Source organism: Sus scrofa, chromosome 3 (assembly GCF_054392235.1).
Source record: "Sus scrofa isolate SSC_HxYL_T2T_F1_AM1 chromosome 3, Sscrofa_HxYL_maternal_Yorkshire_Landrace_v2.0, whole genome shotgun sequence".
Lineage (NCBI taxonomy): Eukaryota > Metazoa > Chordata > Mammalia > Artiodactyla > Suidae > Sus > Sus scrofa.
This window is the reverse complement of record NC_139385.1, coordinates 16,617,824-16,630,202: the sequence shown is the minus strand read 5'-3', so window position 1 is coordinate 16,630,202 and position 12,379 is coordinate 16,617,824. Positions and strand designations below refer to the sequence as shown.

Here is a 12,379-nt window from a genome sequence, read left to right as displayed (position 1 = left end):
TATTCCTTGCACCTGGTCTCCTAGGGCCCGCCCCGCCCCTCTCCGAGCCCCCGCCCCTCCCCTCTCTGAGCCCCCGCCCCTTCCTTGACCCCTCCCCCCTCGGAGTCCCGCCCACCGCGCGCGCCGCACCGCCTCTGGCTCCGCCTGCCGGCCCGGCCTCCCGGGCGGTTGCGCGCTCCGCCCCCTCCCTCCGCGCCCGCGCGCGCCTTCCCCGCCCCGCCAGGCTCTCTCCTTTCGGGGCGGTTGGGCCGCGCGCCTGTGGGGGCGGGGCCCGGAGGAGGCCATCGAGCCAATGGGGCGCGGCGGCGGCGGTGGCAGTGGCGGCGGCGGCGGAGGCGGTGGCGGTAGCGGCGGCGGCTGGGTCGGGCCCCGACGGGCGGCGGCGGCTGAGGTGGAGGCGGAGGGAGGCGGCGGCGGCGAAGGAGGCGGCGGTGGCGGCGGAGGGGGGAAGATGGCGGCGCCCGTCCTGCTGAGAGTGTCGGTGCCGCGTTGGGAGCGGGTGGCCCGGTATGCAGTGTGCGCCGCCGGGATCCTGCTCTCCATCTACGCCTACCACGTGGAGCGGGAGAAGGAGCGGGACCCTGAGCACCGGGCCCTCTGCGACCTGGGCCCCTGGGTGAAGTGCTCCGCCGCCCTTGCCTCCAGGTAGTCCAGCTGTGGGGAACGGGCCGGGAGCGGCCGAGCGGGACGAGGGCGGAGGCTGGGGGTGGGGAGCGCGCGGCGGGAGCTCGGGCCTGGGGGACAGCGGGGACCGGGCCGCGAAGGGACGGACGGCTCCGCGAGCCTGGCCGGGGGCCGCGGCCCGGGTCGGGGGGCGGCGGCCCGGGGGCCGGCCCGAGTACAGGCCGCCGGGGCGGAGGTGGCGGGGCCGAGAGACCGGCGAGGAGGGATGAGGTGGCAGAGTGTAGCCAGGAGGCCGGAGCGGACCGAGAGCAGTTGGGCAGGCTGGGGCCGGGCTGAGAAGGAGCAAGCAGGGTTCGCGGAGGGTGGGTCCCCGCCAGCTTGACAGATTTCCTGGTTCTTGCCCGGGGAGGCGGGTCGGAGGCGTGCGACCCTGCCGGGGGGAACCGTGAGGTCAGTGTCCACCCGTCGTCCGGGGTCGCTGCTGCAGCCCAAGGCTGTGCGGCCAGCGTGGGCTCGGGGTTGCATTTCCTACTGTCTTCCCGGTGCTAGGACAGGTGTTTCCGTGGTCAGGCCTCTTTGTACTCTGTAGCGCTAATGAGAATTTGCAGACTTCTGGAGACAGTGACATTTGCGAGCAAAAACGAATTTGACCCTACTCTGGAAGAAGATACTGGCACTTAACATATCTGATTTCTTGGATTCCCCCTCTTATTTTTCAGTGTGCCCGGGAGGGGGGAATGGCTTGAGTGTGGGTCTAGCCTAAGCTTACTTTGAGGAAAATATGTGTATGTCATGTATAGTGATGATGTTTGGGGTATTAGGGTGATGTCTAAACCTTGTTGGTTGGTATAATGGAATATTCCCCGAAGAGTAAAAATACATGCATCACTAAACTGGAGAGATTGGTTTGTTTTACTGATAATTTTAGGGTTTTTAAAATGTTGTAGTTGGTTTACTGCTTTTCTGCATTAGATTTTCCTAGGCAAGTTATTTTGAAAAAGAGGAGTTTACATCTTAAAAGTGGCTGTTCTTTTTTCTTATTGAGGAGGATTCGTGTTTTTAAAAGTAGCAAAAGTGAAAGAAATTATTTCACAATTGATAGAGACGCTATGCCTAATATTGTTAACAGTAGTCACATTTGAGTAATTTCTTCCTCTTCTGTTGATCTGTAAATTACTAGGTAGATGCTAATGTATAGCTCACTAGTTTATTTTGACCTACATATTGGTGATTACAGGAACAACCTAGTATTGGAGTTTGTCTTGTTACTATTTACAAACTTTAGGTTACTGATCTTCTCCCCTTAGACAGCCTTCTTCCCTGAACCAGGTACTCATTTGCCCTTAAACCAAAATCCTGTAGCTTTTTAGTGGGAAAATAGTCATTATTGCTACATTAAACATAATGTGTTTAAAATGTTGATGCTAATTAACATTTAAAATATGTCAGTGTGATAGAAAGCTCACATTTGTTATTGGGTATTTTGAACTAAGCTAATAGACTTAATAGACTCTCAGATACCCTTTGAGAGCCACTGAGTGTGTTTTACGCAAACATTTTTATGTTGTTTTCCCTGTCTTTGGAAAGGACTTTTATACTTAAAGTACCTTGCACCCAAAGTTAGCTGAATAAATATATAATGAAAAGACTTTGCAGCAGTATATTTCAGGTATTTGAAAAAAGAAGAAATAAAAATAACCTTTGATATTAGATTAATATGGAATTTAGGCTGAATTATCACCAGTCTTAGCTTTTGGAAACATTGTAGTCTATAATAAATTTAACTGGACGTTTTAACATTTGGACATGGAAAGAGTGCTTTGTATTATTCAGATCATATGTTTAAGTTCTTAAAATCGGCTTTTCTTTTAAAAAGTGTTTTGAGCCATCTCATAAGTATAGATTATAAATTACAAATTGTTAATGTATCTTGCAAGATCCAGGTTTTTGTGATGTTTTTAATAAAGCCCCGTAAAATAACATAACATCAAGTGATATTAAAAGTACACTTGTAAGACTAAAAATAGCTAGATCTCCTCCAAACCCCCAGTCCATCCCTCCCCCAACCTGAGTTGTCACAACCTAATTTTCTAGATCTCTTTATAGTTTTAAACGTGAATTTAGTATGTTGTGATTGAAACTAATGTTTAATTGGGTAGCTGTATACATAAAATGTTTTATAAATTTGATTTTTCTAAAGGAGGATAGGTAAGAAATAAGTCGTGCATATATGAGGAATAAATAGCTTATTTGCCATGTATACAATATAATTCAAGAAATTATCCAGTTTGATCAGTCTTTTTATAAACTACTTGCAATACATATATAAGTATTGCAATATACTTATACACACATATATAGACATATGCATGTATTATATATTAATGGAGATACATAATTTGGAAATTAAAGTGGCTTGAGTCTGATGCATACATCAGTTTTCTTTTGGAAGTAGGTAGACTAAACCTACTTTTATTTTGTCAAAGTGAAAAAGGCTTTAAATAATAGCAGGTTATTGGAGGCCTCAAGTAGTAGTTCTTATTTGACCTAAATATTGATTGCCAGTTAGCAGTAGTAGTAAAAAATGGGACTATTTTGGGGAACAGAAAGTTTGAGCCCAGGTTTGAATGAGTAGAATTGAAGATAAAGAATGAGAAAAATTAACCAATGAAAAGAATCCTGAGGAAAGTTCTCTGTTAGTATCCAGCATTAACTCATGTGACTTTGGATTGCTGAAATTCACTTTATTCTTATTTCTCAATCTTTAAGTGTCCTAATCTAAATAAAATAGAGATTAATGAGAGATCCTTGAGGCGGGGTGTGTGTGTATGTTAAGTCCTCTTTTACTTTGGGAAGCATCATTGTCTAAGGAAGTAGCTCCCAGACTTTTGGATTTCAAAAGAAGTATTTTCCACCAAATTGGGAGGCTGCAGTAGAGTTGCCAGTTTGTTCTGCTGGGTATAGACGATAAAACTAACAACAGTAACCCACAGCACTGTCTACTGTTGCTGTCATTTAATTTAATTTAATTTATTTGTTTTTTTGCGTTTTTATTTAAGGCCTCACCCACAGCATGTGGAGGTTCCCAGGCTAGGGGTCGAATCAGAGCTACAGCTGCCGGCCTAGACCACAGCCACAACAACCCAGGATCCAAGCCGAGTCTGCAGCCTACACCGTAGCCCACAGCAATGCCAGATCCTTAACCCACTGAGCGAGGCCAGGGATTGAACCTGCAACCCCGTGGTTCCTAGTCGAATTCGTTTCTGATGTGCCACAATGGGATCTCCTGTCATTTCATTTTAAATAGGGATATTTTAGGTCAAATAATTAGAAAGAACTGATCTCAGAATAAAAGGCCTTTGAATCATTTAGTTTTATTTAAAAAATTACTTTCTTCTTCATATTTTTCTTCATTTTTATTTAAATTACTAAAAACTCTGTGGCAAGTCTGCACCAGCCTGCCAGCTAAAATTATCCCTGTCTGGTTCACTGAGCTCAGATCCAAAGGTTCTGGGTGGACTCCTAGCTCTTCCACTTGTTAGACTGTGGCCTCACACTAGTCGCTTATCTTCATGGCGCCTCAGTTTCTTCTCATTAAATAGAGATATTAAAACCTTCTTTGCCAGATGAATGGATAGGATTATAAAGGAAACATGGAATAAATAAATGGGTAATACTCAGAATAAAGTATGTACTCAATTAGCTACAGCTGTTATCATTGACTAGCGATGGTATTTTTTTGCAGTGTCTGATAATGACTTTAAGTAGTATAAGTTTCCTTTTTTAGATATACTCTGTATATATTTTACTTTTTAAAATTTTAATTTTTTTCATTTATGTATTTTAAATGTAAATTGTTTTAGTGTTCTGTATTGCTCCCTCCATGGCATAGTACAAAGACTTTAAAACAACTCCAAAAATGTGGCAAGAGACACAAAGTAATGTGCAGAGTATTCTTTCTTTCTTTTGGCTGCACTCTTGGCATTTGGAAGTTCCCTGGGGCCAGGGATTGATCCTGCACGACAGCAGCGACCCAAGCCACTGCAGTGACAACATGGGATCCCTAACCTGATTCACCGTGTAAGAGATCTCCATGCAGAATATTCTTCATGGGTATTTCCTATAAGTTGCATTAGAGCCCTTCTAAGAAGGGCTTTTATGTAAGAAAAAAATGATCTTGAGGGAGGTTCTCTTGTGGCTCAGGAGTAACGAACCCACCTAGTATCCATGAGGAGGCGGGTTTGATCCCTGGCCCTGCTCAGTGGGTTAAGGATCCTCCATTGCCGTGACTGTGGTGTAGGTTGCAGACTCGGCTTGAATCTGGCATGGCTGTGGCTGTGACGAAGGCCAGTAGATGCAGCTCTGATTCCAATCCTTAACCCAGGAACTTCCATGTACCTTGTTGCAGCCCTAAAAAAAAAAAGACAAAAGTGATCTTGAAAGATTAATAGGCTTGACAATTCCTGTCCTCAAAAAGTCTCCTTATTTTGCAAAATGGTGGGCTAAGACATGTACCTTCTTAAGTCTTAAAAAAATAGTGCTATTTACTACCCCCCTCTTTGAGAAACATTTTTAGAATCAGAATAGAACCTAGAAATCTTTGCTACTTTCTTTGTCCAGCTAGACTCAGGGGTCGAATGACTTTCGCAAGGTAACACAGTTTGTGGCAGATTGGGACTAGAAACGAGCTCCCCTCGTGGCTCATCGGTAATGAACCTGACTAGTATTCATGAGGACGAGGGTTCGATCTCTGGCCTCGCTCAGTGGGTTAGGGATCCCACGTTGCCCTGAGCTGTGGTGTAGGTCGCAGATGTGGCTCAGATCCCACATAGCTGTGATTCCAACAGCTACAGATCTGATTTGAGCCCTAGCCTGGGAACCTCCATATGCTGTGGGTGTGACCCTAAAAAACAGACAAAGAAAGAAAGGAAGGAAGAAACAAAGAAAGGAACCCGACTTCCAGGATGCTTGTTTAGTGGCACTCCCCCCACATTTTAAAAATTAAATTCTTATATAGATAATATATTCACTGCTTCAAATTTGAAAGATACTAAAATCACATATAGTGAACAGTCATCTTCATAGCCCAGACTTGTAGTTCTCCCTCTCCATAAGCAGATATGAAACTTTAGAGCCATTTTATGCTTATGCAAGCAAAAATATGACCATATTAATTTCCCCATTTAAAAAAAATAAAATTAGCATTCCCTACTCGGAGCTGTACTTTACTTTTTGCTAGTATTCTTTCCATCACCACCCTGCTTTTAAGTGCTTACATTCATATTTGGTGGAATGTTAATAACTGCTACTATGTAAAAAAAATTGTTCTACTAGTTAGTTTTGAGTAAGATGAATTTAATAAGTAAAACACGTGTTCTTATGTTACTATTGTTTCCTGGTATGGAAACTTCAGAAGCAGTATGAGCTTCAAAGAGGGGGATAGAGAGATATCACAAAGAGGGGAGCCTGGGTTGCCGTACGTTAGAGATAATTACCAGTGCTTGGAGAAGGCCGACTGTGTGATAGGCAGTGTTCTAAATGCTTATATTATTTTCACAACTGTCCAATGGGGTGCTTTTAATCACCATTTTACAGCTGAGAAAATTGAGGCACACAAAATGTAAATAAAACTTGATTTAGATAATTCAGTGGCAGAGGGCACATTCTAACCCAGGCAGTCTGGCTCTTTACCACTAGTAAATTCCTTTTGATCTGACATTGATAGAATAATACCCGTATCTTCCAATTTTTTAAAAATATGCAAATATCTGTGCCTTTTTTTCTTCTGACATCTGTATGTCCAAGAAGCCTAGTGTTTGTATTATAGCTTTTACTTATTTAGAGCAATCTTTTTGGAAAAGCAAGGGTATTTACTAGGAAAGCATGGCATTCAAGAAGTAAATTCCTGGAGTTCCCATTGGGGCACAGCGGAAACAAATCCGACTAGGAATCATGAGGTTTCGGATTCAATCCCTGACCTCGCTTAGTGGGTTAAGGATCTGGCATTGCCTTAAGCTGTGGTGTAGGCCGACAGCTACAGCTCCGATTTGACCCCTAGTTTGGAACCTCCATATGCCGCCAGTGTGGCCCTAAAAAAAAAAAAAAGAAAAAGGAAAAAAAAAAAAAAGTAAATTCCTGGAGTGTTTGCCTTCTAAGCCTAAACTTGTGAAGATATGGCATTTGTCACACCGTACTTAGTGAACAGATATATAGTGGGTGAGTTATTAGTGGGGTGAGTTATCAGGAAGAGCTAACAAAGTGGATCTAGGTACCTGGAGGTGTGGTGGGGAGGGGAAAAAGAGTTAGTTTGAATTTGTGCCAGGGTGGGGTAGTCCTTTCTGAAAGAAGGTGTTGAGTCATAAGGACCTGCTGCACAGGAAGACTGGAGAATTTGGCCTGGGATGTGGTGAGGCTAAATCACTAGACCCAGGAATTTCAAAGGGATTTATTTCCTTGATGATTCAAAATAATTCTAGGAAAGAGCATGAGGAAAGGCAGAAAACGGTGACCATTTGGGGAGAATGGCAAAGAGTCATATTTGAATGTGACGTAGATCTACCTGGGTTGAGAAAGGACTGGAATCTAGAGCTTGGCCAGAAAAATGCAAAACCAGGCATTCTTGTAAGCCACGTGTTCCTGTAAACATAGATAAGATTTATGACTCCCAAGCACTAAGCCTTGGGTTTCTGTTCTGTCCTGTGTTTGTACTAGATTGCACTAGACTTGTACTAGATGATCAGTTTTTAAAATTCATTCCCTAGAATCCTAGTTTTATGGTGGTACTACAGGGATTTTCTGAGCCTTTGAGTCATATTTTCAACCTTGTTAACTTTAAAATACTATAGACATGTACAAAGACTCAAATGCATATCGTGCTGGGTTTTAACACATTAGAGACCACTGATTTGTGCTACCAGGTTATCTAGGTGAACAAAAAGCCAGCAATCTTAAAAAGTTACATTCTATACTGTTGCATTTATATAATATTATTGAAATAACCAAATTGTAGAGATGGAGAATGGATTAGATGTTGCTAGGAGGTAGAAGCAGGGGAAGGGGTGCTATGGTGCCATAAAGGAGGCAGCATGGGAGCTCCTGTTGTGGCTCAGTGGAAACGAATCCAACTAGGAACCGTGAGGTTGTGGGTTTGATCCCTGGCCTCGCTCAGTGGGTTAAGGATCTGGTGTTGCCATGGGCTGTGGTGTAGGTGGCAGACGCGGCTTGGATCTGATGTTGCTGTGGGTCTAGCGGAGGATGGCAGCAACAGCTCCGATTTGACCCCTAGCATGGGAACCTCCATGTGCTGTGGGTGCAGCCCTAAAAAGACAAAATACAAAATACGGGGAAAAAAAAGGGGAGGGGGGATGTTCAGCATGAGGGAGCTTTGTGGAAAGGGAACGCAGTTCTGTATCTCACCTCTGGTCCTGCGAAGCTACAGGTGTCAAATGTGATAAAATTGCATAGCACTACACACACAAACACACACATGAATGTAAAACTGGTGAAATATGAATAAACTCTGTGGATTGTATCCAGGTCAGTTTTGTTGTTGTGATCTCCTACTAGAGTTATGTAAGATACTATTATTACATACTAGTAAGATACATACTATTGCGTAAGTTATGTAAGATGCTATCATTGATGGAAGTTAGGTGATGGGTCCTCAGGACCTTCCTGGACAGTTTTTACAAATTCCTGTGACTTATAACTATTTTTAAATGAAGAGTAAAAAAGCAAAAGGAAGAAAAAAAGCAGTGTATTTAGGGTTTTTGAGGGAAAAAAGCAAAAGGAAAAAATTAAGATTATATGTAATGCCAACAGCCAGATAACAATCCTCCTTACAATAGAATTTCTTTCTTTCTTTGTGTGTATACTTGAATTTTAAAAATTTTATTGCCTGGGAAGATTGTAGCTTTATAGTGGTCTTTTTAAAATTTAGGCCAGTGCTCATGTAAATTTTGCTCATGTGAAATTATATGAGTAAATTTCCTACAGTAGATAGCTTGCATTACATTGTGCAGTAACATGTGTCTGCCTTGTGTATGATGTCTTGGTGTCATGATTAGTATATATTTTAAGATTTTTATGTTCTTACCAAAATATTTGTTGTTACCAAGTAGTCTCACTCCTAGTATTATTAGAGATTTAACTTAGAAATGTTCTACTTCTTGGACTTCTGGACAGGTGTTGTAAAATCCTCAGCATTAATGTGCCTTTTTTTCTTTCTAAAGAATCAGGTTTTATTTTCCTTTTTTTTTTTTTTTTTGCTTTTTAGGGCCGTACCTGTGGCATATGGAAGTTCCCAGGCTAGGAGTTAAATTGGAGCGGCAGCTTCCAACCTATACCACAGTTCATGGCAGTGCTAGATCCTCAACCCACCGAGTGAGGCCAGGGATCGAACCTGAGTCCTCGTGGATACTAGTTGGGTTCGTTACTGCTAAGCCACAACAGGAACTCCAAATCAGGTTTTTCTTGAGGTTTTTCTTGATACTGTGCAATCAAACAAAACAAATTCAACTGCCCAATCATCCATAATTTAAAGTTTGTGTCCACCAGGAAAGCTTCATTGTAAATGTTATAAATTGGAGCCTTTAAAATATACTAATAAAATATACAAATAGAATAAAATACTGTTTCAGTGTGTTTCTCATATTGTAGATCCATATAAAATTTCATTTAGAAAAAAATTCTTTTGCTAAAAAAGTTTCTAAAGTCACTAGACTATGATCTGTAAAGTTTCTTTGTCATTAGCATCTGTAACTTAGGGGAATTTCAAGGATGCTATCGTCTCTTGTGTGATTTTTTTTTTTTTTTTTTTTTGGTCTTTTTACCATTTCTTGGGCCATTCCCTCGGCATATGGAGGTTCCCAGGCTAGGGGTCTGATCGGAGCTGCAGCCCCCAGCCTACGCCAGAGCCACAGCAACTCGGGATCTGAGCCGCGGCTGCAACCTACACCACAGCTCACGGCAACACCGGATCATTAACCCACTGAGCAAGGGCAGGGATCAAACCCAAAACCTCATGGTTCCTAGTCGGATTCATTAACCACTGCGCTATGACGGGAACTCCCCTTTTTTTTTTTTTTTTTAATGGCCTCACCTGCGGCTTATGGAAGTTTACCAGGCCACGATTGAATATGAGCTGCAGCTGTGGCAACCCCGAATCCTTTAACCCACTGCTGCCCAGGGATAGAACCCGTGCCTCTGCAGGAACCGGAGCTGCTGCTGTTGGATTCTTAACCCACTGTGCCACAGCAGGACTCCTCTTGTGTGATTATTTACCTTTTAAGACAGTCATTGTGGAATGAAGGCTGTGGTACAGTGGGTTAAGGATCCTGCTTTGCTGCATCTGTGGCATAGGTTGCAGATGTTGTCTTGGATTTGATCTCTGGCCCGCGTTCTTCATATGCTGCTGGTGCAAAATAAAACAAAACACAAAACAAAACAAACCCCCAATCATTTTATTTGTGAAGTAAAATAATGGAAGATCCATGACAAAACAGGAATTAAGTGGCATATGTTCAACTCCACATTGTTTTGGAAGTTTATTTCCTCCTCTGCACTGTCCTGACAGTTAGGATTACAGACTGTAAAGCAAAGGTACCTGAAGCCTTGGCTCCATAACTTGATCCTTCTCTTGCCTCAATTTCCTTCTCCATAAAGCAAGAATAATAAGAGCATCTAACTCAGGATTATTGTGAATATGAAGTCCACCAGTGCACCAATACCTGGTCTTAGCACAGTAAACTGTCTTAGCACAGTGCCTGGCACAGAAGTAAGTGTTCATGAAACTTAGCTATTATTTTAAAACATGGTTGAGATCATACTATGAGTATTTTTTTTCCTCATTTAACATGTCCCAGCTATTTTCTCATGTCATTAAAAATTCCACCAGTAATGTAAGAGAACATCAAGTGCCCTGTACCCCTGCTAGTACTGGGCATTCTCTTTTTTTAGATTTGCATTTTCCCCCAAGTATAAGCAAGGCTTAATGGTTTTCACACTTTGTTAACTTTGCATTTCTTTTCCAGTCCTGCCTGTATAAGTCTTAGAATTTTTTTTATATTGATTTGGACAAATGCTTTATGTATTTGAAGGATATGAATATTTTATTATGTTTGTTAATACATTTTAGTTCTATTTCATTAATTTTTGCAGTACTGTGAGGTTTTTAAAAGTATATAAAATTTAATTTTTTTCCTTGTAAGTTTTTCTCTTAGGTTTTAAGTTTAGAAGTGTGCTTCTCAGGTGTTCCCATTGTGGCTCATTGGGTTAAGAACCTGACATAGTTGTCCGAGATGATACAGGTTCGCTCCCTGGGCTTGCTCAGTGGGTTAAGAATTCGGCGTTGCCGCAATCTGTGGTGTAGGTGACAGACGCTGCTTGGTTTCCGTGTTGCTGTGGCTGTGGTGTAGGCTGGTAGCTGCAGCTCGGATTCAACCCCAAGGCTGAAGGTGTGTTCTTAAAAAAAAAAAAAAGGACACTTCTTATTCTGATAGCAGATGAATGTATCTTTATAATTTAGTTTTGAAAATAGTTTCTTTTCTGGGGCTGCACCCAAGGCATATGGAGGGTCCTAGGCTAGGGGTCCAATCAGAGCTGTAGCTGCCTACACCACAGCCACAGCAACTCAAGGATCTGAGCCTCGTCTGCAACCTACACCACAGCTCATGCCAATGTCGGATCCTTAACCCACTGAGCAAGACCAGGGATCGAACCCTCGTCCTCATGGATGCTAGTCAGGTTTACTAACTGCTGAGCCACGATGGGAACTCCCTGAAAATAATTTCTTAATCATCTAGAATGTAGTTATCAGATGTTATTAGATGTGCCTGTATCCTAACTTTTGTACAGATGTAGATTAAATGGTCATTTGTATTACTTCTGGATATTGCCTTTTCATGCCTTTGCCCATTTTTCCCCTTCAGGATTGTGTCTTTTTTTCTTATTGGTTAACAGAAATTCCTTAGATATCATGGTAGTTAATCCTTTGTTATAGTATTACATATATTTTCTCCTAGTTTCTCACTTGTCTTTTGATTTAATTTATGATATTTTCATTCATATAGAAGTTTAAAGTTTTTATGTGTTCGCATCTTTGACTTTTTTGTAGCTTTTGAATTTTTTCCTTAAAATTTGTTTAGCACAGTCTCTACCATCTCAAGATTTTTTTAAAAACTCTCATGTTATGTTTGAAATTTTTTTTTCATATTTAACTCTTTTGGTTGGTGTGGAATTTACTTTTTGTTTTTGTTTTTGGCCGTTCCTGCAGCACATAGAAAGTCCTGGGCCAGGGATTGAATCCACGCCCTTGTGCAACAGCTGTAGCAGTGGTGGATCCTTAATCCACTGTGCCACATGGGAACTTCCTAAAATTTACTTTTTTTTTTAAGTTTTTTTTTTAATTATAGTTGATTACAGTGTTCTGTCAATTTCTGTGGTATACCACAGTGACCTAGTTATACATATATGTACATTCTTTTTCTCACATTATCCCCCATCATGTTCCATCACAAGTGATTAAATAGTTTCCTATGCTATACAGCAGAATCTCATTGCTTATCTAATCCATATGCAATAGTTTGCATCTACTAACCCCAAACTCCCAGTCCATCCCACTCCCTCCCTCTTCCCCTTCCCCTTGGCAACCACAAATTTCTTTTCTGTAGATAGAGTCATTTGTGCCATATATTAGATTCCATATATAAGTGATATCATATGGTATTTGTCCTTCTGACTAACTTCACTTAGTCTG

At 41.9% G+C, this 12,379-nt stretch overlaps 1 protein-coding gene across 1 annotated transcript in view; it reads left to right on the top strand.

Annotated features, from left to right (window-relative positions):
- The first annotated feature begins 268 nt into the window (after positions 1-268).
- VKORC1L1 (vitamin K epoxide reductase complex subunit 1 like 1) overlaps positions 269-12,379 on the top strand; it is a 75,250-nt gene continuing 63,139 nt past the window's right edge. Inside the window, exon 1 of the mRNA XM_003124445.5 lies at positions 269-645. Coding sequence (XP_003124493.2) covers positions 293-645 — 353 coding nt within the window. The 5' untranslated portion in view covers positions 269-292. The remainder of the gene's footprint in view (positions 646-12,379) is intronic.